The 23,401-nt window shown below is 52.6% G+C and overlaps 1 protein-coding gene across 2 annotated transcripts; it reads right to left on the bottom strand.

Moving 5' to 3' along the window:
- Positions 1 to 1,515: 1,515 nt before the first annotated feature.
- On the bottom strand, positions 1,516 to 16,022 carry STIP1 (stress induced phosphoprotein 1). 2 transcript variants are annotated; one of them, XM_047692343.1, is made up of 14 exons: positions 15,876 to 16,022; positions 11,388 to 11,597; positions 10,804 to 10,945; positions 10,323 to 10,464; positions 9,448 to 9,616; positions 8,068 to 8,194; positions 7,877 to 7,979; positions 7,475 to 7,595; positions 5,974 to 6,070; positions 5,701 to 5,825; positions 3,075 to 3,111; positions 2,758 to 2,861; positions 2,379 to 2,551; positions 1,516 to 2,003 (listed from the first exon to the last, which is right to left on the bottom strand). In XM_047692343.1, the coding sequence occupies exons 1-14, from the start codon at positions 15,882 to 15,884 to the stop codon at positions 1,931 to 1,933; spliced, it is 1,632 nt and encodes a 543-aa protein (XP_047548299.1). In that variant the 5' UTR covers positions 15,885 to 16,022; the 3' UTR covers positions 1,516 to 1,930. The 2 variants fall into 2 exon arrangements, with proteins under 2 accessions (XP_047548299.1, XP_047548300.1); XM_047692344.1 differs by lacking the exons at positions 1,516 to 2,003; positions 2,379 to 2,551; positions 2,758 to 2,861 and adding an exon at positions 2,951 to 2,988 and having other exon boundaries at positions 3,021 to 3,111.
- Between the last annotated feature and the right edge of the window lie 7,379 nt (positions 16,023 to 23,401).

The following is a 23,401-nucleotide window of genomic DNA, read 5'->3' as shown; positions in this document are numbered from 1 at the left end:
GTTGGAGCAAATGAGGAAGTCTCACTCGCGCCCCAGTGCAGGGCTGTAGAAATCACTTGCTGCAACTGTGCTCAAGTGTAATCAAAAACCTTTCAGTTGAGCAGTGAGGCGTTTTCTTGGTTGTCAAACGATCCTTTATGGAAGTGTTTTCCTTGGTACTTCTCCACTGGCTGGGCACCACACGCTGCAGCCCACGGACTGGGCAGTCTCTAGGACCTCTTCGATGGTTCCAGAGAATTCTCTAGCTGAAGACTGGGGCTGCATCTGTCGGGCAATGTTGACAGGATAAGTGAGGATTGGGACTGGGCTTAATGTTCTTCTGCCTCTCGGCGGTTCCTTGAGGACTGTGATCATCCAGGCAGCAGCCCAAGGTCCCGCCAGGACCTGGGCCAGTCCTCAACAGCCTCACGGTCATTCTCAGGCCCTTCCAATCACTGGCTACCTTGGCCATGTCATCACTGACCTTTTTTGGTGACAGTGGGGCCAACAGACAGGGGCCCAGGGCAGACAGTACCCCCACCAGAGCACGTCAGGTACAGGACTTTGACCTCACCGGGGTTAAACTTCAGGCTGCCCAGCGGAGGGAGCCTGTGCAGGATGAACTGGGATTTGAGGAAAGGTGCAGAGGAGCCTCCTCTGAGCAAAGGGCTGAGAGAGAGAGCAGTGAGTGGTTTTTTTAAAAAGATTTATTTGAGAGAGAGAACCTGTGTGTGCAGAGGGAGAGAATCCTCAAACGGGTTCCCGGCTGAGCGCAGAGCCCACCCAGGGCTTGATCCGAGGTCCCTGTGATCACGACTTGAGCTGAAACCAAGAGTCGGACGACCAACTGACAGCCTCCCAGGCACCTCAGGAGCAGGGAGTTCTTTAAAAACTAAGACTATTGGGGCGCCTGGGTGGCTCAGTGGGTTAAAGCCTCTGTCTTCAGCTCGGGTCATGATCTCAGGGTCCTGGGATGGAGCCCCACATCGGGCTCTCTGCTCAGCGGGGAGCCTGCTCCCCCCCGCCCCCCACCTGCCTCTCTGCCTACTTGCGATCTCTGTCAAATAAATGAATAAAATCTTTAAAAATAATAATAATAATAAAATAAAAACTAAGACTGTTCTCGTGGAGCCGCTGGCAGATCTGGTCTCTGGAGACAGAGGTCTGAAGACTCTACCAATGGGAAACGAGTTTTGGTTCTGGGGTGGGACCCAGCGTTCCTGATCTAGCTGGTTTCTGGTTCTGAGAGCAGAGTGTGAAGAATGGACAGGGCAGAAAAGCACCTGAATGTGGACCTGGACCTCTGGCGCTTGCGCCACTCTGGGCAGGGAAGGCCCCAGGCTCCCTTCCAGCAGCTCGTTGGGCGACAGTGCCACCTAGTGACAGAGGCACACAGAGGGGACACAGACCTACCCCCCCCTGGAAAAGCAGCCAGGCAGCGGACACTCCCACCTCTCACACAGTTCAGGCTCTAACCCCTGCGGGACAGGCACTTCAGGGTCACTTGGCAAAAAAAATTACAAGGACATGACAATGTATAACCACGCCCGACTGGCTTGTTTTATTGGAGAAGGGCACGTGGAGTTAACAATGTGACAACAGCTGGGACCGGAGGTCGGGGAAGAACAGCCTCCCCTCCCCACACATGCCCACTGCCCCAAATAAAAAATAACCAACTATGGGAGAGCAGCTGAGACGGCGACAGAGGGCGGGGAAGGGAACAGGGAACCCAAGGGCAGCGGAAGAGACCATGCGTGTGCTGGGAGGGCCCAGAGGCAGCGGCGGTGCGAGTAACGCAAACACGAGTCTCTATCTTCCACGTAGGTCTATATAAATATATAGAGAGAAGCTGTTCATTCTCCCCTGCTCTCCCCTCTGCTCCGCGCTGCTTGCCGCGGTCCCAGCTCCTCTTTCCACATGAGGGCGAAGGGAGGCGATGATGAGCGAGTCATCACCGAATTGCGATCAGACCCACATCCATCAGCTTCTGGATCTTCTGTGCTATTACAGGATTCTTCAAGTGTCTAATGAACGAAAAGCGAAATAGTCAGAAATGAGACTTAACCTAAAAACGTCCTACTTGCTCTCGGAGACAGCCGAATGCGAACCCCGTGCAAGGCCCAATAGGAGGCGGCCGAATGGGAGGCCTGGCCAAGACCCCTCCGGGAAGGCCTTGGCCAGCCCGCAGGCAGCACCGTGCCAGCCCCACTCCGCACAAACCCTCGGACACAGCTTGAAGCTGAGGCCGCTCTCCCAGCAAAACCGGTCTTTCCAACAGAGCGCTCCAGCGATCATGGCGCTCCAGCTGTGCGCAAGCCAGACACAGTAGCCCCCACCGCCCCAGCCTCGTGCCCCTTGCTGCTAGCCTTCCTGTCTCCGTCTTCCCCAGCCTCACTTACTCGCTGAGCGCCTGGGGGTCCTTCTGCATCTGCTCCAGGATGAGCCGCATGGCCGGGTCGCTCATGATCTGCTGCACCTCGGGGTCGGCCATGGCCCGTCGCTTCACGTCTTCGGGGCTGTCGTGGCGGTTGTACTGGGCCATCACACAGCGCTGGTAACCATCCGCCGCCTCCTGCACCCCAGCAAAGCCAGAGAGGGGGACATTAGCACTGACCGGTTCACTGCTTCCACCAGGCCAGCTAACAGAGGGAACTGAGAAGGGAGGAGACAGTAGGCCAGACAAACAGGCAGAAGGAAGCAGGAGCGAACCAACACTGAAAAGATCCAAAGGAGAAATGGGGGCAGGGAGAGCCCCCTGGTGGCCAGGAGCAGCCCCACCTTACAGCTGGAGTCCAGATCTAAGGCCTTCTGGTAGACATCCATGGCTTTCGTGTAGTCCTTCATGGCCTCCAGCGCAGCTGCCTTCCGGGTGTAGCCCTTGACTACAGAGAAGTGGGAAAGGTGAGGTGTCATCAGAATGGGGCTCTGCGGGCTCCCATGCTCACCTTGCCCCGGGGAACCTCAGTATCTGTCAGGCCTGCGGATGCTAGCTCCCAACCCCCTGCCCCGGGGCGCAGGCAGGCAAGCACGTCCTTTCGGGCTCTCCATCTCTGTGCCAGGGTCACAGGCGGGGGCGGCAGTGGAAAAGCACTTACTGAAGGTCGGTTCCAGCTGGATACACTCCTCACAGTCCTGGGAAGAGAGAGGAGAAAGTGAGGCTTGCTCCTTCCGACAAGCTTTTTGAAGGCAGAGGGATCACTCAGAACAACCGACCGCACATGCCGCCCAGACCCACAACAGTGTCGTCTCGCTTCCCGAGCTTCTGTTAACCTGGACCCCCAGGCCCTTTCACAGAAGGTCCAGCAGAGGATAGAAAAGCAAGTCAAGTGAAACCACGAGGGTCGACAAATCCCGACTACGGACCACCCCAAGGAAGACAAGGAGCCCGGACTCTTCAAAAAGGTGACATTATGCAAAATCCTGTCAACAATGGGGAAACTTCCAGTCTGAGAGAGAGAGAACACGCGTGGAACCGGATGAAATCCATGGGCCTCAATCACGACAGCTTTAATGTGCAGTTTTGCCCAAGTGGGGAGATCTGAAGGGGCCCACAGCACCCAGCCTCCCGACCTTCATCCCGCTATTATCAGGTGCTTTAAAGACACCTCAGGAAAAGAGCACTCTAGAGCGGAGGGGTGGAGTGCCAAAAGTATCCCATTTCCTTTCACAAACGGTCAGGCAAAAACTCGTCCATGCCGATCAAAGAGGTGGAGGACGCACAGGTGCTTGGGTATTTTTGTTTGAAGTGCCTATGAAATGGGAAATTCTGGGGAAAAAAATGCCATACACTATCGTTTCACACCCAGGCCCACGTCCACCTTTTCTGGCATAAAGCTAGCCCAGAAATGGTCCGGCTTGTAGCTGGGGAAGAAGCGCTCTCCCTCATAGGTGGCCACCTGGCGAACCAACCTGGCTCTGATGTCGCCCTTATACCACAGCAGTGACATCTCTAAAAACCAGACAAGGGCCCAGAACACAGTGGCATCAACAACAAAAACTATCACGGACGCAGGTACTAGGGGTCTCCGCACAAGTCACATTTTGTCACCTTACGGTGGTAAGGTGCTCTAGACTTGGGGCACCTGGGTCCTGGTCTCCAGCACATACAGCTTCCTGCTCCAAGGGGCGTCTGCTTCTCCCTCTGCCCCTCCTGCCACACATGTTCTCTCTCCACCCCCCCCCATGTAAATAAAATCTAATTTATTCATATATTTGAGAGGTAGGAAGAGAATGCAACTGGGGAGAATAAAGGGGAGAGGGAGAAGCAAATACCCCGCTGAACTGGGAACCTGACATGGGGCTCGATCCCAAGACCTGGGGATCATGACCTGAGCTGAAGGCAGATGCTTAACCATCTGAGCCACCCAGCACTCAAATATATAAACAAGATCTTTAACCCAAAAAGGAAAAAAGAAAAAAAAAAAAAAGTGCTCCAAGCTTGGACAACATTTTAAAAATCACCTGGAGAACAGTTTAAAAATCACCAACAAGCACTGGACAGCCCGTGTTCAAGAGAGTGGGGATGAACCCCCTTCCCGGTGCGGACAGAACCACACCTGACCACGCTCAGCGCGACCGAGAATAGCACACGGGCTAACTGACCTCATCAAGAAGTCAGGGCAGATGATAAAGCTGCTGTGGGAAACAATACTGCGGTCTCCCCAAAGAATATACAGATAAAAATAATTAAAAAAAATAAATCCAAATCTTGAACCACTCAGTGACACAGCACTTCACCCCCAAAGAACTGAAGCTGAGGCCCCAACAGGCACTGCACGGCCCCGGCCATGGTCGCAGGACCCCAGTAGCCACAAGGGGGAAACTGCCACGGAGTCCGCCAACAGAGCACAGAGGAGGGACAGGAGGGGGGCGGGTCTGTGCAACCGAACAGCTCTGAGTGCTCAGAAGGAAGACTTTGACGCGGACCTCGGCTACCGCAGGACCCCGAAGACACGGTGCTCGTGGAATGAGCCTGACACGAAAGCACATGCACTGGACAGTCCCACTTCCAGAAGGTCCCTAGAGGAGTCAGCTTCACAAAGACAGAGCAGAACGGTGGCTGTTCTGTCCCAGGGGCTGGGGGAGAGGGAACGGGGAGTTAGTGCAGAAAGGCTGCGGTTCCAGTTTGGGAAGATGACGAGGTTCTGGAGGTGCACAGTGCGGAGGGCTGTGCGCAGTGCGAACATGCTGGGTACCACGGCCGCGCACGCTGAGCAGCTCAGGATAGAGAAGAGGGGGATCACGAAGGAAGCAGCAGCTAGCATCAGAGAAAGTGGAAAAGGATCCACTTTTCTTTCTTTTAAAGATTTTTTTTTGAGAGCAAGCGAGTGAAGGAGTGTACACACTCGGGGGAGGAGCGGGTAGGAAGGGCAGAGGGAGACGCAGACTCCACGCTGAGCAGGGAGCCCGCCCGGGGCTCCATCCCAGGACCCTGGGATCGTGACCTGAGTGAAGCCACAAGCTTTATCTGATGGAGCCCCCCAGGCTCCCCCAGGATCCACTTTTCCAAATGCTCCCAATCACTAATGTAGCTTGAAGGACCAGGACAGAGCAGACTTCGATCCCGCATTTTACAAACATCGAACATACCCCACCACCCTGACTCTAAGATCAAGGGAAGAGCCTCAAGCGGGTATTGATGACAATGGAGGAAGCGGGAAGCCCGTGCTCCTCACACGCAGGCGAATCAGACGCAGCCACTCCGCGTCCCCACTTGCCCACCTTGAGCGCCAGCTGGAACTCCAGGAGTTTGGTGTAGCAGGCAGCTCGATTGCTGTACAATTTGGCATCTTTTGGATTCCGCTTGATGGCTTCTGTGTAATGCTTCATGGCCTGGGGATAGTCCCCTGAATAAGAAAAAGAAACTTTTTTAGGAAGCAAAAAGCACCCCCCCACAACACACACACCAGGGACTACGGCGCACAGGCAGCCAGGGCAGGGGACAGGCCTGCAGAGCTCTCATCCAAACGCTCCCTCGCCTGAACTATACCGCACCTTTCTGAAAACATTCATTGCCTTTGTTCTTCTCCTCCAAGGCCAGGTCGGGGTTTATGTAAGCCAGTCGCTCTTGCTCCTTCAGAATTTTCTCCGCCTAAGAAAAGATAATCCTTTGGATAATCATTTTAATTCTCACGGATATAAATACTGCGCTAAAAAAGTCCTGATTTGGACTCTGATTTCCAGAAAGTACCATGGGCAACATTTTAGTTTTTGTTCAAAAAGCATGCAAGTCTTATCTCGGGGTTGAGTTCATGCCCCACACAGGATGGAGACATTACTTAAAAAATGACACATTCCTCATTATCAAGGAACACTGTGGAGTGCCTGGGTAGCTCACTGGGTTAAACGTCCAACTGTTTTGGTTTTGGCTTAGACTGGGCGTGGAGCCTGAAGAGTCTCTCTACTCACCTCTGACCCTTGTCAAAAAAAACCAAACCAAACAAAAAAAACAAAACCAAAATAAAACAAAACCAACCCCATACAAAACACAACAAAAAAGACAAGCAAGACAATAAAAATAATCCATGTGTCCAAAACAAAATTTTCTGACCATTCTTGGGGCACCTGGGTGGCTCAGTCCGTTAAGTGTCTGACTTTGTTCAAGTCATGATCCCAGAGTTTTGGGACTGAGCTCTGCATGGGGCTGCTTCTCCCTCTTCCTCGGCCCCTTTTCCCATTCATGTGTGCAGAAGCACTCTCCCAAATAAATGACATCATTTTTTTTTTTTTTAAAGATTTTACTTACTTATTTAGCAGAGAGAGAGATCACAAGTAGGCAGAGAGGCAGGCAGAAAGAGAGGAGGGGAAGCAGGCTCCCCGATGAGAAGAGCCCAATGCGGGGCTCGATCCCAGGACCCTGAGATCATGACCTAAGCCGAAGGCAGAGGCTTAACCCACTGAGCCACCCAGGCGCCCCCCAAATAAATGATACTTAAAAAAAAAAAAAAATTCTGACCAATCTTTTCGTGAATAAAATCACCGCTCCCACCACACTTTATGACAACTGGCACAACACACACTTTGGTTGTGTGAGGTTTAAAAAAAAAAAAAGTTAGAATAAGAACCATAACACTCAGTGCACTGACCCTCAGCGGAAGGTCAAAATCTTGGCCAGTAAAAAAGTACAGCAAACAGGGGCGCCTGGGTGGCTCAGTGGGTTAAGCCGCTGCCTTCGGCTCAGGTCATGATCTCAGAGTCCTGGGATCGAGCCCCGCATCGGGCTCTCTGCTCAGCAGAGAGCCTGCTTCCTCCTCTCTCTCTGCCTGCCTCTCTGCCTGCTTGTGATCTCTCTGTCAAATAAATAAATAAAATCTTTAAAAAAAAAAAAAAAGTACAGCAAACAACCCACGTTACTCCTTACTGCTGTCAAATGACAAGGACGTTATATAAAACTCTAGATCAAAAACGCTACTTCCACAAACTTCAGGTTTGCGAACAAACAGCTGCAACTGTAAGAAGTAACAATCTGAGAGGAGGTCCCTGTTTCCGTACCTACCTGCTGGCACTTCTTGAGCACATCTGGGGTTCTGTGCTCTGCCAAAGACTTGTTATAGAAATGGATGGCATCCTTGTACTTCTCTTCTTTGAAGTAGGAGTTGCCAATTCGAGCGTAAGCTCTGACAAAAACAAGCAAGAGAAGAATTTGCTAAAGGCAGAGCAGGCCAAGGTCAGCTCCTGCAGAGCAAAGACAGCAGCAACTAGGAACAAGACCCCCATCACTGCTGGGACACTACACCCTCCAAACACCTTTTGTCTCCATGCCTGCGGCCTCCTCTCCAGGCCACTGTTAACAGAGCAGGTTGTGTGGCCAGCAACCCTCCTCCCCATGCAGAACATTTAAGTCTCGGCCATCGACCCCTCCACACCACGCGGGGGCACAGCCGAAGGGCGCGCGTACTTGGCAATCTGTCGATAGTCTTCTCGGTTTTCGCGGCCCACGTCGATGGCCTTCTCACAGAGCTCCCGGCATTTACTGTAGTCGCCCTTCTCGAAGTACACAGCTGCCAGGCAGGACGGTTAAGGAAGAGTCAGTCCTGGTCTCTCCCCAGGACTGCCGACGACACACCTACCCCTTGGCCTGGGCCTCACCTGCTTGGTTGGTCGTGTACGTCATGTTGCTGGGGTCCAGGTCCTCGGCTCTGTCGTAGTGCTTCAGGGCTGTGTCAAAGTCTTTCTTCTTGTAGGCCTCATTCCCCAGCTCCTTCTCTTTCAGCGCCTAGATGGAAGCGTGGAAGGAGTACTGAGCAAATCAAACCCAGATGGCAAAGAGAGCAAGAGCCTGGGACCTATCCCCGGTCCCGCACAGCACGTACGACAAACCAGTCTCCACATCTGCCGGCCTCTCCTCAACCAGCTACGGACTGAGAAGGGAAGGGCTAACTGCTGGAACAGAAAACTAAAAACTTTCAACTCCTGGGTGCCTGGGTGGCTCAGTGGGTTAAAGCCTCTGCCTTCGGCTCAGGTCATGATCCAGGGTCCTGGGATCGAGCCCCACATCGGGCTCTCTGCTCCGCAGGGAGCCTGCTTCCCCCTCTCTCTCTGCCTGCCTCTCCGACTACTTGTGATCAGCCTGTCAAATAAATAAATCTTTAAAGAAAAAAAACAACTTTCATCTCCACTTCCTCTGAAACGCTCCTCTGAAATGCCCCCTTTTCCATCCACTCTCCTTGATGCTGTCGAAAAGCAGAGAGCTTCTCCAGGGGAGAGGAAACCCCTCCAGCCTGCACCAACCTCCAAGAGGACAGAAGTCCTGCACCCGGTTTTACTGCGAGAGGCTGCGCCAAGTCAGTTCCTGCTGTGCAGCCACCTTGGGGTCTCCACTGTGAGGGAACAGCAGCAAAGGGGCGAGGAGGGGACAAGAAGGGGCCGCCCAGGGGCAGGGGTCTTCAGCAAACAGCAGCAGAGGGTTAGGGAGAGGATGAGAAGGGGCTGCCCACCCAAGGGCACAGGTCTTCAGAGAACTGTGCGCTACCACTCGCATCACGGGGCCCTTTTCCAGCTCTGAGACACCCTGAACAACGAATGCGTACCCAACTGAAGGTGCTAAATCTGGAAACAATCTGCTGTTCCCATTTATAAGGAGGGAAATAAAATCGTGTAAGCACATGCCTCCCGCTCTGGGAGACTGCGTTGCTAACTGGACAACTTTCAACTACACGCCCATCCACCAGAACACAGGAGCCTCAGTCGGATGCGTAGACATCCCTCGACCCCGGGGGACAAGGGTCGTCGCACACACAACTCCACCGGCCGCCCTGACCAGCACCCGGGCCGCTAGCCCAAGATCCACCATGCTTATGAGGTTGCTTGGCAAGTCAACCTTTTTACACACTGACCGTTCCCATGACGACGGTGACCAGACGCTCAAGAACTGTTAGAGCCGCCCCGACCCACCGCGCTCCCGCCGGCGGGGACTGCCAGCTGGCTAGCCTGCTTAGGAATGTTGACAGTAAGGAGAAAAAACGAGACCTGCTTCTTGTTCTCTGGGAGATCTTCTTCCATCGGCTCTGGCTTGGTGTCCTTCTTGGGAGGAGGAGGTGGGGGAGGCGTTCCCACTTCCTCCTCCTCGTCCATACTGCCCAGGTCCACTCCCAGCAGGACGCTGAGAGTGGTCATGATCCGGGGATCTTGCAGTTTCCTAGCGGTGATTAAAAAAAAAAAAGAAGAAAAGAAAAGAAAAAGAAAAAAAGAAAAGAAAACCGCAGTCATTCTTCCCTGCAACTGATTTTAAACCCCCACTGACTGCTAAGCCTCAGATCACTGTATACGAGAGCGTCTCCTCCACAGAAAAACTGCTAGGTTGTGCTCTGGCCACAAGCCACCCCTGGGGATACCCCACCCTCCAATAATCCGCCTAAGACGAGGTACCAGCCCTCAAACTTATTTCTTGAAGGCAGCAGATACACAGAGCACTGAGCTACAGGTATACTCCATCTCATCTCAGGATCACAGACCCAGCCTGACTTAGGAAATACAGCTTTTTACACCGGACACTCATCTCAACCAGCAGTTCCCGCTCCAGTGTGCCGAGAGACAGCATCTGGTGCGCACGGGAAGGACAGGGTTGGTACCAGATCAGAATTACAGTAAAACAGTGAAGGTGGATGGAGACTTAGAAAAAAAAATTCCAAATTATTCTGATACATGTACCCCTTGACCCTTTCCAGAAATAAAAAACAACAAACCAACGAATACCTACTGCTTATTAGAGAAAAAACAATGGCAGAACCCCTGCTGTCTGAAAGAGGGGCGCTCTCCCCCTCTGTGCCCTGCCATAACATTCCAGGGACAAAACACAATGTTCACGTCCATTTCCGGAGGCAAACCACACTGCCTTGACTTACGTGCCCAGGTCGGACGGCTTGTTTCGTAGCTGCTCTATCAGCTCCCTGTAGGTGGGATCAGCGAGCAGCGTCCTGGTCCTGGGATCATTCTCCAACTTCTGGTACAGATTAGGCATGTTGAAAGGGTTCATGAACTTCCGCTCTGTTGCAAACAAAGGAAAGCACGTTATAGAAATCGGTTTGAGCCACGACGCCCCTGTAGCCTCTGAGCCTGATATGTACATGGGGAACCTCAAAGTTAACCCTGTTAAAAAAGAAAAAGAAGGGCGCCTGGGTGGCTCAGAGGGTTAAGGCTCTGCCTTCGGCTCAGGTCATGACCTCAAGGTCCTGTTATCGAGCCCCGCATCGGGCTCTCTGCTCAGCGGGGAGCCTGCTTCCCTCTCTCTCTCTGCCCGCCTCTCTGCCTACTTGTGATCTCTATCAAATAAATAAATAAAATCTTAAAAAAAAGAAAAAGAACCAACAGTGCACTGGCGCCTACCTGCCAGCCGGGCCTCCATGTTCTGTAAGCCCTCTCTGAGCTGAGGATTATTTGGTTCATGTTTTAAACCCTCTTCGTAGGTTCGCTTGGCTTCTTCAAATCGGTTTAAGAACTCAAGAGCCGCTGCTTTCCGCGAATAGCCCTTAAACCAGCAAAAAAGGGGACACAAAATAAAGGCCACCTAGGGACAAATCCAGAAGATGAACTCCGAAGAACGTGTTCTACATTTCACAGGACAAATGGGCATTCGCGCCTTGGCCGAACAGCAGCAGCAGCAGCAGCGCGCACCGCCAAAGAGACTGAGAACGACGACTGCAGCCACATATCGAAGACGCCCCCTCCCCACCGCGGCTTCTCTCAGGACCCTGGCCGGTGCTCGCTTCTCTCTCAGCAGCACACGCGGTAAGACCCGACCCAACAACGGACGCGATCTCCGACGTGGCAGCCTGTGCCGTCAGCGTGAGGCACACGCGCAGACGGGGAGGACGACGCCATCCGTCCACAGCGACACACAACTGGCCGGGTCAGGAGGGCCCCGTGTGTAAACCCAGCGCACCGGAGAGCCCAGCGCGCCCACAGCTTACCTTGGCCCAGTCAGGCTTCAAGTCCACGGTCTTGCAGCCATCCTCATAGGCTTTCTGGTAGTCGCCCTTCTTGGCGTAGGCCGCCGAGCGGTTGCTGTAGAGCACGTGGTTCTTGGGGTCTAACTTAATGGCCTCCGAGTAGCACTGGAGTGCGTCATCGATGTTGCCCGCACTCAGGGCCTTATTGCCCTTCTCTTTCAGCTCATTTACCTGAGGGCGAAAAACAGCCAGTGTAGTTTTTCTCTCCATTAACACACTTGCTTGGTCCCAATTTTCTAAGTGTCGCTTCTACTTGTCTTCAGTTATCATGACAAGAGAGTTAATGTACAGACCGAAAGAAAGAACCCATTAGTGAATTCATTTACCATCTCCCACACCTTTTGGAACCAACCAGAAAACAGTAAGTAACCAGGAAAAAAAAGCCTGACTCTGCTCGCCACTGGCTTCAGTGTGAACTGGAATTCCAGCCACTCTCCCAAAATCTCTACTTAGGGCTGATGAAGGACACACTCACGAGGTCCTTTCATGGAAAAACAAATTCATTTGCTTACACCACCAAGAAGCCCAAATGATAAACCAAACACAGGGGCCACACTGCTCCTCACAGAAGGAGGATTCACGAAGGATAGAAGGGAGTGTGTTCGGACACATGCTCCCAACCTACAGGCTTCCCGCCCGCTTCTCTGGGAGCACCAAGACGCTCACCCACCATCACGGAAGACTCTTTGCATTCAGAGGTGTGGTGACGTGTCATGGCACGGCAGATCACTGCTCTGTCCCTAGTCAGTAAAGAAGAGCTAGACCCTCAATTCAGTTTTTGCCCCATTCAAATGTTACACACAGTATGCAAGAAAATGAAAACACTACTTGTGGTTTAATCTCTCATCCTTTCAAATATTCAAAACATGGTCCTAAATTACAGGGCTTCTCCTAATGAAGGATGCCCTACAGGATCTCATCTCAATGCGAACACATTTGGTGAGATCAAGCATGCATTCTAGTTACGAATCATTCTCTGTCCTCCAGCTATGACCCAAAACATACAGATGCAAGCGACTCTGGAACCCTGAGGCACACCAACCAGGCACGTTCCACCCATTAACCAGAGATGTTAGACTACCTTGAGAAAAAAAGTCAGAAAAAGACCGCCAGGGGTGCCTGGGTGGCTCAGTGGGTTAAGCCTCCGCCTTCAGCTCAGATCCTGGGATGAGCACCACATCTGGCTCTCTGCTCCGCAGGGAGCCTGCTTCCCCCTCTCTTTCTGCCTGCCTGCCTACTTGTGATCTCTGTCAAGTAAATAAAATCTTTAATATTAGCTTTTTTTTTTTTAAGATTTTATTTATTTAGTTGACAGAGAGAGATCACAAGCAGGCAGAAAGGCAGGCAGAGAGAGAGGAGGAAGCAGGCTCCCCGCTGAGCAGAGAGCCTGATGGGCTCGATCCCAGGACCCTGAGATCATGACCTGAGCTGAAGGCAGAGGCTTAACCCACTGAGCCACCCAGGCGCCCCAAATCTTTAAAAAAAAAATTTAAAAATTTTAAAAATGGAAAAAAGAAAGGAAAAGATCGCCAAATCTAGCAACGGATAAAAATCTTAGGGGCGCCTGGGTGGCTCAGTGGGTTAAGCCTCTGCCTTCGGCTCAGGTCATGATCCCAGGGTCCTGGGATCGAGCCCCGCATCGGGCTCTCTGCTCAGCGGGGAGCCTGCTTCCTCCTCTCTCTCTGCCTGCCTCTGCCTGCTTGTGATGTGATCTCTCTGTCGAATAAATAAATAAAATCTTAAAAAAAAAAAAAAATCTTAGAACCCAGGGGGTGCCTGGGTGACTCAGTGGTTTAAGCCTCTGCTTTCGGCTTGGGTCATGATCTCGGGGGTCCTGGGATCGAGCCCCACATCAAGCTCTCTGCTCAGCAGGGAGCCTGCTTCTCCCTCTCTCTGCCTGCTGCTCTGCCTACTTGTGATAGCTCTCCCTGTCAAATAAATAAATAAAATCTTAAAAAAAAAACAAACTTAGAACCCAGGAAGGACTCCACAAAGTAAAAAGTTAAAAACTCAGCTAGCGGGGCGCCTGGGTGGCTCAGTGGGTTAAGCCGCTGCCTTCGGCTCAGGTCATGATCCCAGGTCCTGGGTTCCAGCCCCACATCGGGCTTTCTGCTCGGCGGGGAGCCTGCTTCCTCCTCTCTCTCTCTGCCTGCCTCTCTGCCTACTTGTGATTTCTGTCAAATAAATAAATAAAATCTTAAAAAAAAAAAAAAAACTCAGCTAGCATCGTGATGCAGCTGAGAACAGCTCCATGAAATCCTTGCCTATCCTACAAACATCATTTGCCAAACTGAGTGCTGACCCACAGTAGGTATGGAAATCAAGTCTGTAGGTCATGACCAGCACTTAAAAGTAGAATAGAAAATACCAGCCCAGGGGCGCATGGGTGGCTCAGTGGGTTAAAGCCCCTGCCTTCAGCTCAGGTCATGATCTCGGGGTCCTGGGATCTAGCCCCACATCAGGCTCTCTGCTCAGCGGGGAGTCTGCTTCTCCCTCTCTGCCTACTTGTGATCTCTGTCAAATAAATAAATAAAATCTTAAAAAAAAAAAAAAAAAGGAAAGAAAAGAAAATACCAGCCCAGAATGCACATAATAGCAAGCACTTTTTTTTTTTTTTTTTAAGATTTTATTTATTTGACAGAAAGAGATAGCAAGAGCAGAAACACAAGCATGGGGTGTGAGAGAGGGAGAAACAGACTTCCTGCGGAACAGGGAGCCCAAGGTAGGGCTCGATCCCAGGACCCTGGGATCATGACCTAAGCCAAAGGCAGACAGTTAACAACTGAGCTACCCAGGCGCTATTTTGTTAAATGTGTTACACAGCTGTATCTCTGCACTGGGTCTAAGATAAAAAGTACTTTACCTTGGGATTTATTTGAAAAGTACTAAGAAAAAAACATGGACAGTCCAATCTGTCCAACTTCAGTGCTTCCAAAAACTGGAATACAGATCTCCCAGTTGCAGATGAAAAGCAAAGGCAGAGAAATCACATGGTGAATGAGTTCAGGAGTAGGCTGGGACACACCTGGAGTTAAAATGCCAGTCGCTGGTGGTGGCAAACGTCACGGCCCTGAGTTTCGTCATTCATTCACAGTGTACCTGCACATCTGCTCCATCTACAATGGGCACCTCAACTTTAAAAAAGTTTTTTTTTTTTCCTATTTTGATAATGGAGGAGCAAACCCCTTTCTTAAGGTCCAAGTACTAGGTTTCTCACTCTAGCGATCTTTTTTTTTGTCTCTATCGTAGCCTATTTAATCCCAGTTGCAATTTAATTTTCCTGAGTGAGCAAAAAACTTATTCATCCCTCCATTTCCACTGTTTTACTAAAGAGGCTCTAGATTTGATCAAAGCACCAATGACTATACCTGAAGAAAGCCAACACTAGGCTTTGCAGATCACACTGAAAACAAGGGGCCGAACAGCTACACTTCAATGACAGTGTCCGACTGCGGAAAAAATCTCTCCGGGCCGTTCACAATCTCCAGGCCGCCGAAGATATAGTGAAGCGGCTGAAAGCAACCACCAGCAGCTACAAACTCGGTCCCTAAAAACGCTGAGCCGAGACAAATAACTTACTTCTTGCTGCTTATCTACATAGCCTAGATTTTCTACAGCGACCGATTCCTCCTCGTGTCATCAGAAGCCAACCTTCCAGAAATATGTCTTCAGTTACTCTTCAATCACATACACACAAAACCGAAAAGAAAGGAGGGAGGAGCGGCACACACATCTGTAAAACGCTGGCAGAGATGGAAGCCGCTCCAAGGACTTTGGCGGCACCATCCCTTTCCCGCATCAGGCAGAGAGGCCGGCCCGCCGCTCGTCAAACCTTCACTCTCCGCTCTTCCATCCCGGCCCTTCCAGATGGAGAAGAGTAGTATTTCCCCCAGCTGGCCACTTCCAGCGTATTCCCGTCCCCGCATTCCTTCTCAAGTTAACTGTGTCCAAGTCCCGGTGGCTTCTCGTCGGCAGTGCCAGCTCTCCCACCCGGCGAGTACCCCGGTGTGGACGCGGAGCCCCTGACGCCTCTCCCGAAGCCCCTCGCCCACCTCCATCCCTCCCAGCGCCCCCAGCATGTCCCCCCCGCCCCCTCCGCTGAGCCGAGAGCCACCTCCCGGGAGGCCTCCGAGCCCAGCCAGCCACGGCCTCTCTTCCCGCCGCGGGCCGGACTTAGGCCGAAGTGTCGCCGGCCCGCCGGCCCTCCTCGCAGAGGCGGCAGGCGACGGACGCTGAGTGGACCCGGCGCTCCCCGCGGCCCGCCTCGCCACACTGCTCACCTCCCGCCCGGTGGGCCGCGGCCCTCACGCCCTCGCCGCGGCCGCTGCTCGGCCGACCCCGGACCTCCGCCCCGACCGGCGCCCGCCCCGCCCCGCTCCTCCACCCGCGGCCCGGCCTCCGCCGGTGTCCGAGGGGCCCCAGGGCCTTGGACCGCCCCTCCCCCTTCACCTGCTCCATAGTCCGGCCCGGAACCCCGTTGAATCGACTCCGTCCGCTCCGCGTTCCCAACCGCACGCGCCGCCTTCTGGAACCTACTAGAAGCTGCCGGGACCCCCGGATCCCGCCTCTTCCTCGCCTGCTCACTGGTTACGCTCCCCGAGGGGGCTTTCTGTGCTTCCCTACTATTGGCTTGAAGTCTAGCCCATCATCTTTGCTTCTCTGTCATTGGGCAGTTGAGAGTAGCCTTGCCTCCCCCGCGCCTTCGGATTGGACTCTTCCCGGCAGGCCCCGCCCACCCCAGGTTCTACGATTGGAGGGAGGGGCGAGCTTCTGCGACAGGGACTGGCCGCTTGGTCCGTCAATCGTGCCTGCTCTGGCCGCGCCCATTGGTCCCGTTCTTTCTGGAAATTTCCACCTCTCCCATTGGGCTGACGGACTCCATGACCGCACCGCCCTCAGATTAAAAAAAGATGCCGATTGGGCGGAGAATCACCGCCACTTTGCGCTGATAGGTTTAAGTGGCAGCCCGTCTAATGGCATTGGAAGAGGTTGCGTCTCTGCAGTGGCTTATGGGAGTTCACGGCCAGAGTCGCTCTCTGCCGCGGTGGCCGCGGTGGCCGTCGGTGCCCCGGCCTACGGGCCGCTTCCAGCCTCCGTGGGCCGCGAGTCCTGCCCTGACGACTCGCTCCTCTGCGGCGGCGCAGAGCCGCTCGGGGGTCCCAGCCGGTGGGGGTGACGTCTGGGTGGACCTCGGGAGAGCGCCGTGGCCGGGACGGCCCCAGAGCCCGCTTTCAGGCGCCGAGTAGCCCGGAAGAGCGAAGGAGCTGGGGTTTGGGTGGGACAGCCCGGGTTCTCTCCCCGGGTCCCTTCGGTGGGGACGCATCCATCAAGTTCTGTGTGACCCGCTCGTGTCACGGGTTTGGTCGTTTAGGGCCGTGGGAGGTTTCCCGTCATGCAGTCGCGTCTTTAGCGCTCGGTGAGCGGGAGCTGCCGCCCTTATTCGGAGGTGCAGGGGGACGGGGAACAAAGACGAGTGAGGTGCTTGCCCATCTGCTGGCGGCGGCGGCCTGGGAGGGCCTCGCACGTGCGATAGCGCCCGGGGATGCGGAAGGGCTGAGGGCTTGGAAGAGAGAGGCTGCTTTTCCTCCTGGACCGGTGGGTGCTTCATGGAACAAAGAAGCCGCATGCCAGGGCTGGAGAGGGTTTGGATGAGGGTCTTGGGGAGTGCTGTCCTTGCCATTCTCCCACTGGGTCATGCCGTCCCTGCCCAGGGTTTTAAGTGCCCACTCCTTGGCAGTAGCTCGTGTCCACAGCTTCCTCTTCTAGCCCCGCTTTCCCTGATCCTTTCTCAACACTGCCACCAGAGCTACTGCACATCCACATCCCTTGCTTAAAGCTCTGGGAGGCTTTAGATTGGGGCTCAGGGCCCGTCTTCTCTGGCAGTCCCACTTAATATGGCCTTTTTCCCTGTCCTCCGTCTTCACCGAATTCTAGCCTGCTGACCTCTCTGTTCATTACACTAGGTGGGCTCCTTCTCTTTGGGCCTGCCTACAAATTGGTCCCTCTGCTGGCGTCCCCCTTCCACCAACTCTGCCAGGTTAATTCGGTCTTTTCAGGCTAAGATGAGCAGTCAGGGTTCTTTAACAGTCTCGGTCCAACAAAGACACTAAGTTCTGCTTGTTACTTGCTTTTACTGCACTGTGGGCTATGTGTGTGTCCAGTAACAAATTAAACCAGCAACTTGGATGTCATTCCCACCTTTTGTTAGGACACAGGGGCCTCATGTCTGTTTTCCTTTGTCTGTGCCTTCCAGGAGCCTTGCACAGAGTCTGGCACATAGTAGGTGTTCATTAATCCATCGAGTATAATCGAATGTGTCATGCAATTGTGGGCTTTGGAGAAAATGCTGTGAACAAACCTGACAGAAGTCACTTGGTGCTCATTCTAGTGACAGACACGCCAAAAAAGCTTATAGCATATTATCTCTGCCTAAGTGCAGTGGGGAAAAATGAAGCAGAGAAAGGATTAAGGAGCCTTGGGCGAGGAGGATGGTGTTGCATTTTTCATAAGCTGGCTTGGGCAAATCTCAGAAGCTAAGATCTGAGCAAAGACCTGAGGAAGTAAGGGAGTGAGATGAATGGAAATTAATGGGGAAGACCCATGAACTTGGAACAACACATGCAAAGGTCCTGGGGCGGGAGCTGCATTGGGGTGGCCAGGATAGTGGGAGCAGGGAGGGAGTTGGAGAGCAGGGCCAAGAGGAAGCAGGAGCCGGGTCCTGTGGGCCGAGAGGCCGATGTGTTCATGCCAGCACGATTTGAACAGAAAAGGGACATGATCTGACACAGTTTTATCAGGACTCCTCTGACTGCAGTGTAGGTGACCTTTCAGGACACTATTGCCATGCTCCAGGAGAGTGGTAACAATGCTGTGGGCCAGAGTGGAACCGGAGGAGGGGTGAGAACAGTTGGGTTCCAACTTTTGGAGAAGCCAACAGCATCTATTGATGGGTTGAACTCAAGAAGGAAGAAAGGTGATTTTAGCATCTTACTTTTGGCATCTTACTCGTCTGCTGAATTCAGCGTGCTGGCAAGACCTTTCATTTCTTCTTGGCTCTGTCTCCAGACCACTACGCTCTTGACTGCCCCCCAGAGGAGCTCCTCCGCCATCTCCCCACGCTTCTCTCCAGGCTTCTTTCCCATTCCCTCTTGTCTCTAACCTGGTTTCATCATCACTGACATCTTTTATATAGTCCTGGTACGTGTGGCACCCTACTCTGGATGCAGGGGCTCGACAGAGAACAAAACAGCTCACAAAGGCAGTTTCTGCTTCGTGGATCTTATCTTCTAGTGAGAGAGATGATCGTTAGACTCATCAGCTCTGTGACTCCAGGCAACCTGCTTAACATCTCTGTTTCTTTTGTTTCCATTTTAAAATGTGGGTGAAACATTTTTTTTTAATATTTTATTTATTTATTTGACAGACAGAGATAACAAGTAGGCAGAGAGGCAGGCAGAGAGAGAGGAGGAAGCAGGCTCCCTGCTGAGCAGAGAGCCCGATGCGGGGCTGGATCCCAGGACCCTGGGATCATGACCTGAGCCGAAGGAAGAGGCTTTAACCCACTGAGCCACCCAGGCGCCCCAGGGAACCGGTTTTGATGTCAGAGTAGTCGTGAGGATTAAATTGTTTGGTATTTGTAATGCTCGTAGAACACTGCCTACTACAGAGAAAATATTGTATGCATTTGTTAAATAAAAACATACAGAAATGAAAATAGTGGTGAGTGCTATTTAAAAAAAAAAAAAAAAGGCCGAAGGTAAGGGGTAAAGGGGAAGCAGGGAAGGAAGGAGCTCCTGCAGGTGGGTGGTTAGTGAAGACCCCTGAGACCTGGAATGACAAGAAGCCAGCCAAGGACAGGGCTCCAGACAGGACAACAGAAAGTGCAAAGGCCCTGAGGGTAAAACAAGCTTGAAATTTTCAAGGAACCCAAAGAAGGCTCTTCTATGCTCCGGGGTCCTTGCCTATAAATGGGGATGAAGTGCCCATGACTTCTCAAGGTTACTATGAGACTTGAACAAAATCACCCATCTTCAAGTCTCTTCAGACCCAAAACATAAAATTTGGAAAGCCCCCTCTGAGGAAAGAAAACTACAAGAGATGGGAATCAGGGACCCCTAAAGCTTATTCAGGGTCACAGTAAAGCCCCTCTGACATTCAGAAATGTTAACTCTTAACACTTTTCTCCAACTTGGGCTTTCAAATCTCTTGGTGGACTCAGAGAGCCCTCTGGAATGGGATGGGGAGGAGATGACGGTAGCCGGCCAGTGTCCCCCTCCCCAGAGCCCTGGAACACCAGCAGAGGCGCTGCCACAGAAGGGTGCCCTGGCCTTGTATTACCCAACCATTCCGGAATGATTCATGCTGCTATTTTGGGGCTGCTGCTCTCAAGGGTGGGGAGCAAGATGGTGGAGGCTGTATTCAGAGTCAGTCTGAGGTCACAGATCTGGAGCGGATGAGAGACTGAAGGAGTACATGTGTGTGTCCCCCACAGAGCAAACCCCAGGTTTTAAAGTTCACCCTATATGAGGAAAAGGAAAACAGCTGGAGCTCAGGAGACTCAGGGCGAGAGAGTGGAGGATGGATTAGGAGGGAGTGGTGGCAGCTCAGAACTCGGGGGTCTGTGGAACATGGAATTTTGTGCCAGTAAGAATGTTCCCTTTTGGAGTGGGACTTTTAAGACAGCCTGATTTTCCTTCTGCAAGTGATAGTGAAGTTCCATCCCGGGTTCTGGAAAATTCCTAAAGAGTGCTTTCATTCCCACTTACCTGAGGGATTCTAACTGCCTGCTCTCCTGCTGAGGTAGACTCCAAATGCTGATTAGCAGGGAAAGCATGGGGGTTAGTAATGGGTCGTCCTGTTCTGTTCCATTCAGAGAACCTGTACGGAGGGCCAGGCACTGTGCCAGATGCTTCAAGAAATAAAACGATGGTAATTATTACCTGATAATTATTCATTTGAGAGCTCCAGAGCCTGGCCTGGGACCTTGCTCTCCACATTCCCTCCCAGGGTGATCTCAGTCTCGTTGCTATAAATACCACCTCGGATGACTCCCACATTTTTATCTCCAGCCCAGCTCTTGCTCCTGGGTTCCAGACTTCTCTACCCAGCTGTCTCCTTGATGTCTCCACTTGGATCGCTAATGGACTTCCCAGTAGTCTCCCCCAGACTGTTCCTCCCTTGACTTCCTTCCCATCAGTGGCCTCCTTATTCTTGGACGGGTTCAGGCTGAAAACTTTGGGGGTGTCCTTCACCCCTCTCTTTCACAACCATGTGTAGTCTGCCAGCAAATTCTGCCAGCTAGACACAGACACATGAACTCTCCAGCCATCTTCTAGCTTTGACCGGGAAACTTTGAGTTGGTAGGTGACCAGAGGCAGAGGGGACAAACTCAGCAAGATGCTTGTGAAGACTCCCAGCGTGTGCTCATAGGCCATATCCTATGAGAAGTGCAGTGTTGGGGTCGGGGTGAGAGGAGAGCATCTTTGGATTCAGGGGACCACTGAGGTGAGCCCAGTGAGGACATTGACAGCAGCTATGGTGGTGGATTGGAACATTTCCTCAGGTCTAGGACACCACACAGGCACCCCCACCCCCACCCCCATGATCTGAGATCACCTGGATGAGAATCCTAGTTGTAACCAGGGTAAGATTCCCTCACGGCTGGGTAGGATGGGGGCTTGGAGTTCAAATGAGTTGATCCCAAGCTTCTGGTTCTCAACCTGGCTGATTTTGCCCCCAGAGGTCATTTGACAGTGCCTGGAGACATCCCAGCCAAGGTGAGGGAAGCTCTCTCGGGCCCCCCAGCCCAGCCTCATCTCCTGATACCACTGAGTGACCCGAGTCGAGGCCAGATGGAACAAAATCACCCAGCTGAGCCCTGACCCACAAATCATGAGATTTAATCAAAGAGCTGTTGTCTTCAGCCATCAAAACAAGGTAGTTTGTTACACAGCAAGAGACAACAGACAACCAGAGGACTCACCCCCAGGGCTGTTCCCACGCTTTCCTCTTTCCTGCTGAGGCTAGAAATCCTGCTGAGGCTAGAAATCCTGCTGGTACAGTGCTTGTCCCATCCACTTTACTCCAGCTCTGTCCCCCATGCCCATCTGAGTGCCATTGTGTCCAAGACTACCAGGAAGCACCGTTTAAAACTCAGCTGACGGGTGCCTGGGTGGCTCAGTGGGTTAGAACCCCTGTCTTCAGCTCAGGTCATGATCCCAGGGTCCTGGGATCAAGTCCCGCATCGGGCTCTCTGCTCAGCCGGCGGAAGCCTGCTTCCCTTCCCCCCACCTCTGCCTGCCTCTCTGCCCACTTGTGATCTCTGTCAAATAAATAAATAAAATCTTTAAAAAAATAAAATAAAACTCAGCTGCCCCTCACCCTTGACCGACACCCTCCAGAAGTGTATGGAACCGAACCTCCCCGTGGCCCTGGGTGCTGCCTCCCCCTTTCCCTCCGCCTCCCCGTGCTTCTGCCTCTCCAGCCCTTCGAATTCATTCTCTCCATGGCTCTAGGCCCTGCCTGAAATGACCTGTGCTTGCTGCCTTGTTTACCGTGTGTCTCTCACACCAGAAGTTTCCACAGAGGCAGAGCTGGTGCTCTGTTCACCGCTGAGCACAGTCTGGGCTGGGGACATTGCTCACGTTTGTAAGCACGTGGCAAATGAGCAAATAAAACCTGTGCCTCTTCTGCTCCCACTATGGGTCCCTCAGCCTCTCCCAGAGGGGGCTCTCTGACCTTCTTTCTGTGCCCTGGACTTCTTCACCCCTGGTTCTGGTTTCCCTTCCCTGGGCCAAATGGTTGGTTTCCCCTCAGAGATAAATGTCACCAACCTCACCTTCTCCTTTCCACCACCTGTTTCTCGAAAACCACCACGTGGCGGAGAGGGTGAGCGTGGGGGAAACAGGCCCTCGCGCATCACTTGTGGGAAGGTACACTTAGCCACATCTGTCTAAGGTGTAAAAAGCAACTCTGTTCTTCAGAATTTATCCCACAGCTACCCCCAGCCTGGTGGGACAAGGATGTTTGTCACAGCAAAAGGAGTGGCAACCATGTGCATCCATGGAGGATGCTGGGAAACACGATGCTGCCTCTCGCTCTGGACTGAATTGCGGGCCCCAGAGCCCTAGGCTGAAGCCCTCAGTGCTCAGTGTGATGGCACCGGAGGTGGAGACTTCGGAAGGCAGCTCGGGTTGACGTGGCCATGAGGGTGGGGCCCTTGTGATAGGGTTAGTGCCCTGAAGACACACAGAGAGCTTGCGTTCTCTCTCTCTGCCATGGAAAGACAAGCCTGCAAGCTAGGCAAGAAGGCAGCCATCTATAAGGCAGGTCAAATGTCCTCCCTAGAACCTGAGAATGCCGGCACCTTAATCTTGGACTCTCAGACTCCACGGAAAATAAATTTCTGCTGTTTAAGCCGAAAGGAAAGGAAACTATGAACGCTGTCACCATAGAATGGAAATTCGTGGGTTTTTTTAGACTTTATTTATTTATTTTAGAGAGAGGGGAGAGAGAATGAGCAGGGGGAAGAACAGAGGGAGAAGCAGAACCCCTCCCCCCCACTCCCTGTGCAGGGAGCCAGATATGGGACTTGATCCCAGGACCCTGAGATCATGACCCGAGCAGAAGGCAGATGCTTAACCAACTGAGCCACCCAGGCTCAGAACGGAATATTTGGGAACCTTAGAAAGAAGGCTGGACCTGCCTTCGGCTCAGGTCATGATCCCAGAGTCCTGGGATTGAGCCCCACATTGGGCTCCCTGCTCAGCAGGAAGCCTGCTTCTCCTTCTCCCACTCCCCCTGCTTGTGTTCCCTCTCTCACTGTGTCTCTCTCTGTCAAATAAATTAAATCTTTTAAAAAAATAAATAACTAAATAAAAAGAAGGCTCGGACTCTGGAAAACAGTATGGAGTTTCCTTAAAAAGTTAAAAATAGAGCTACACTATAACCCAGCAATTGCACTACTGGGTATTTAC

Source organism: Lutra lutra, chromosome 10, assembly GCF_902655055.1.
Source record: "Lutra lutra chromosome 10, mLutLut1.2, whole genome shotgun sequence".
Taxonomy (NCBI): Eukaryota; Metazoa; Chordata; class Mammalia; order Carnivora; family Mustelidae; genus Lutra; species Lutra lutra.
The sequence above is the reverse complement of the archived record's forward strand: the minus strand, read 5'-3'. Positions and strand labels throughout refer to the sequence as shown.

What these genes read in the sequence shown, in the direction of transcription:
- STIP1 (XM_047692343.1), bottom strand. An exon ending in CATGGAGGCCCGGCTGGCAG is followed by an intron (nt 10,465 to 10,803) that starts GTAGGCGCCAGT and finishes TGTTTGCAACAG; the next exon opens with AGCGGAAGTTCATGAACCCT. An exon ending in CCAGCTGGAACCGACCTTCA is followed by an intron (nt 2,862 to 3,074) that starts GTAAGTGCTTTT and finishes ACTTCTCTGTAG; the next exon opens with TCAAGGGCTACACCCGGAAG.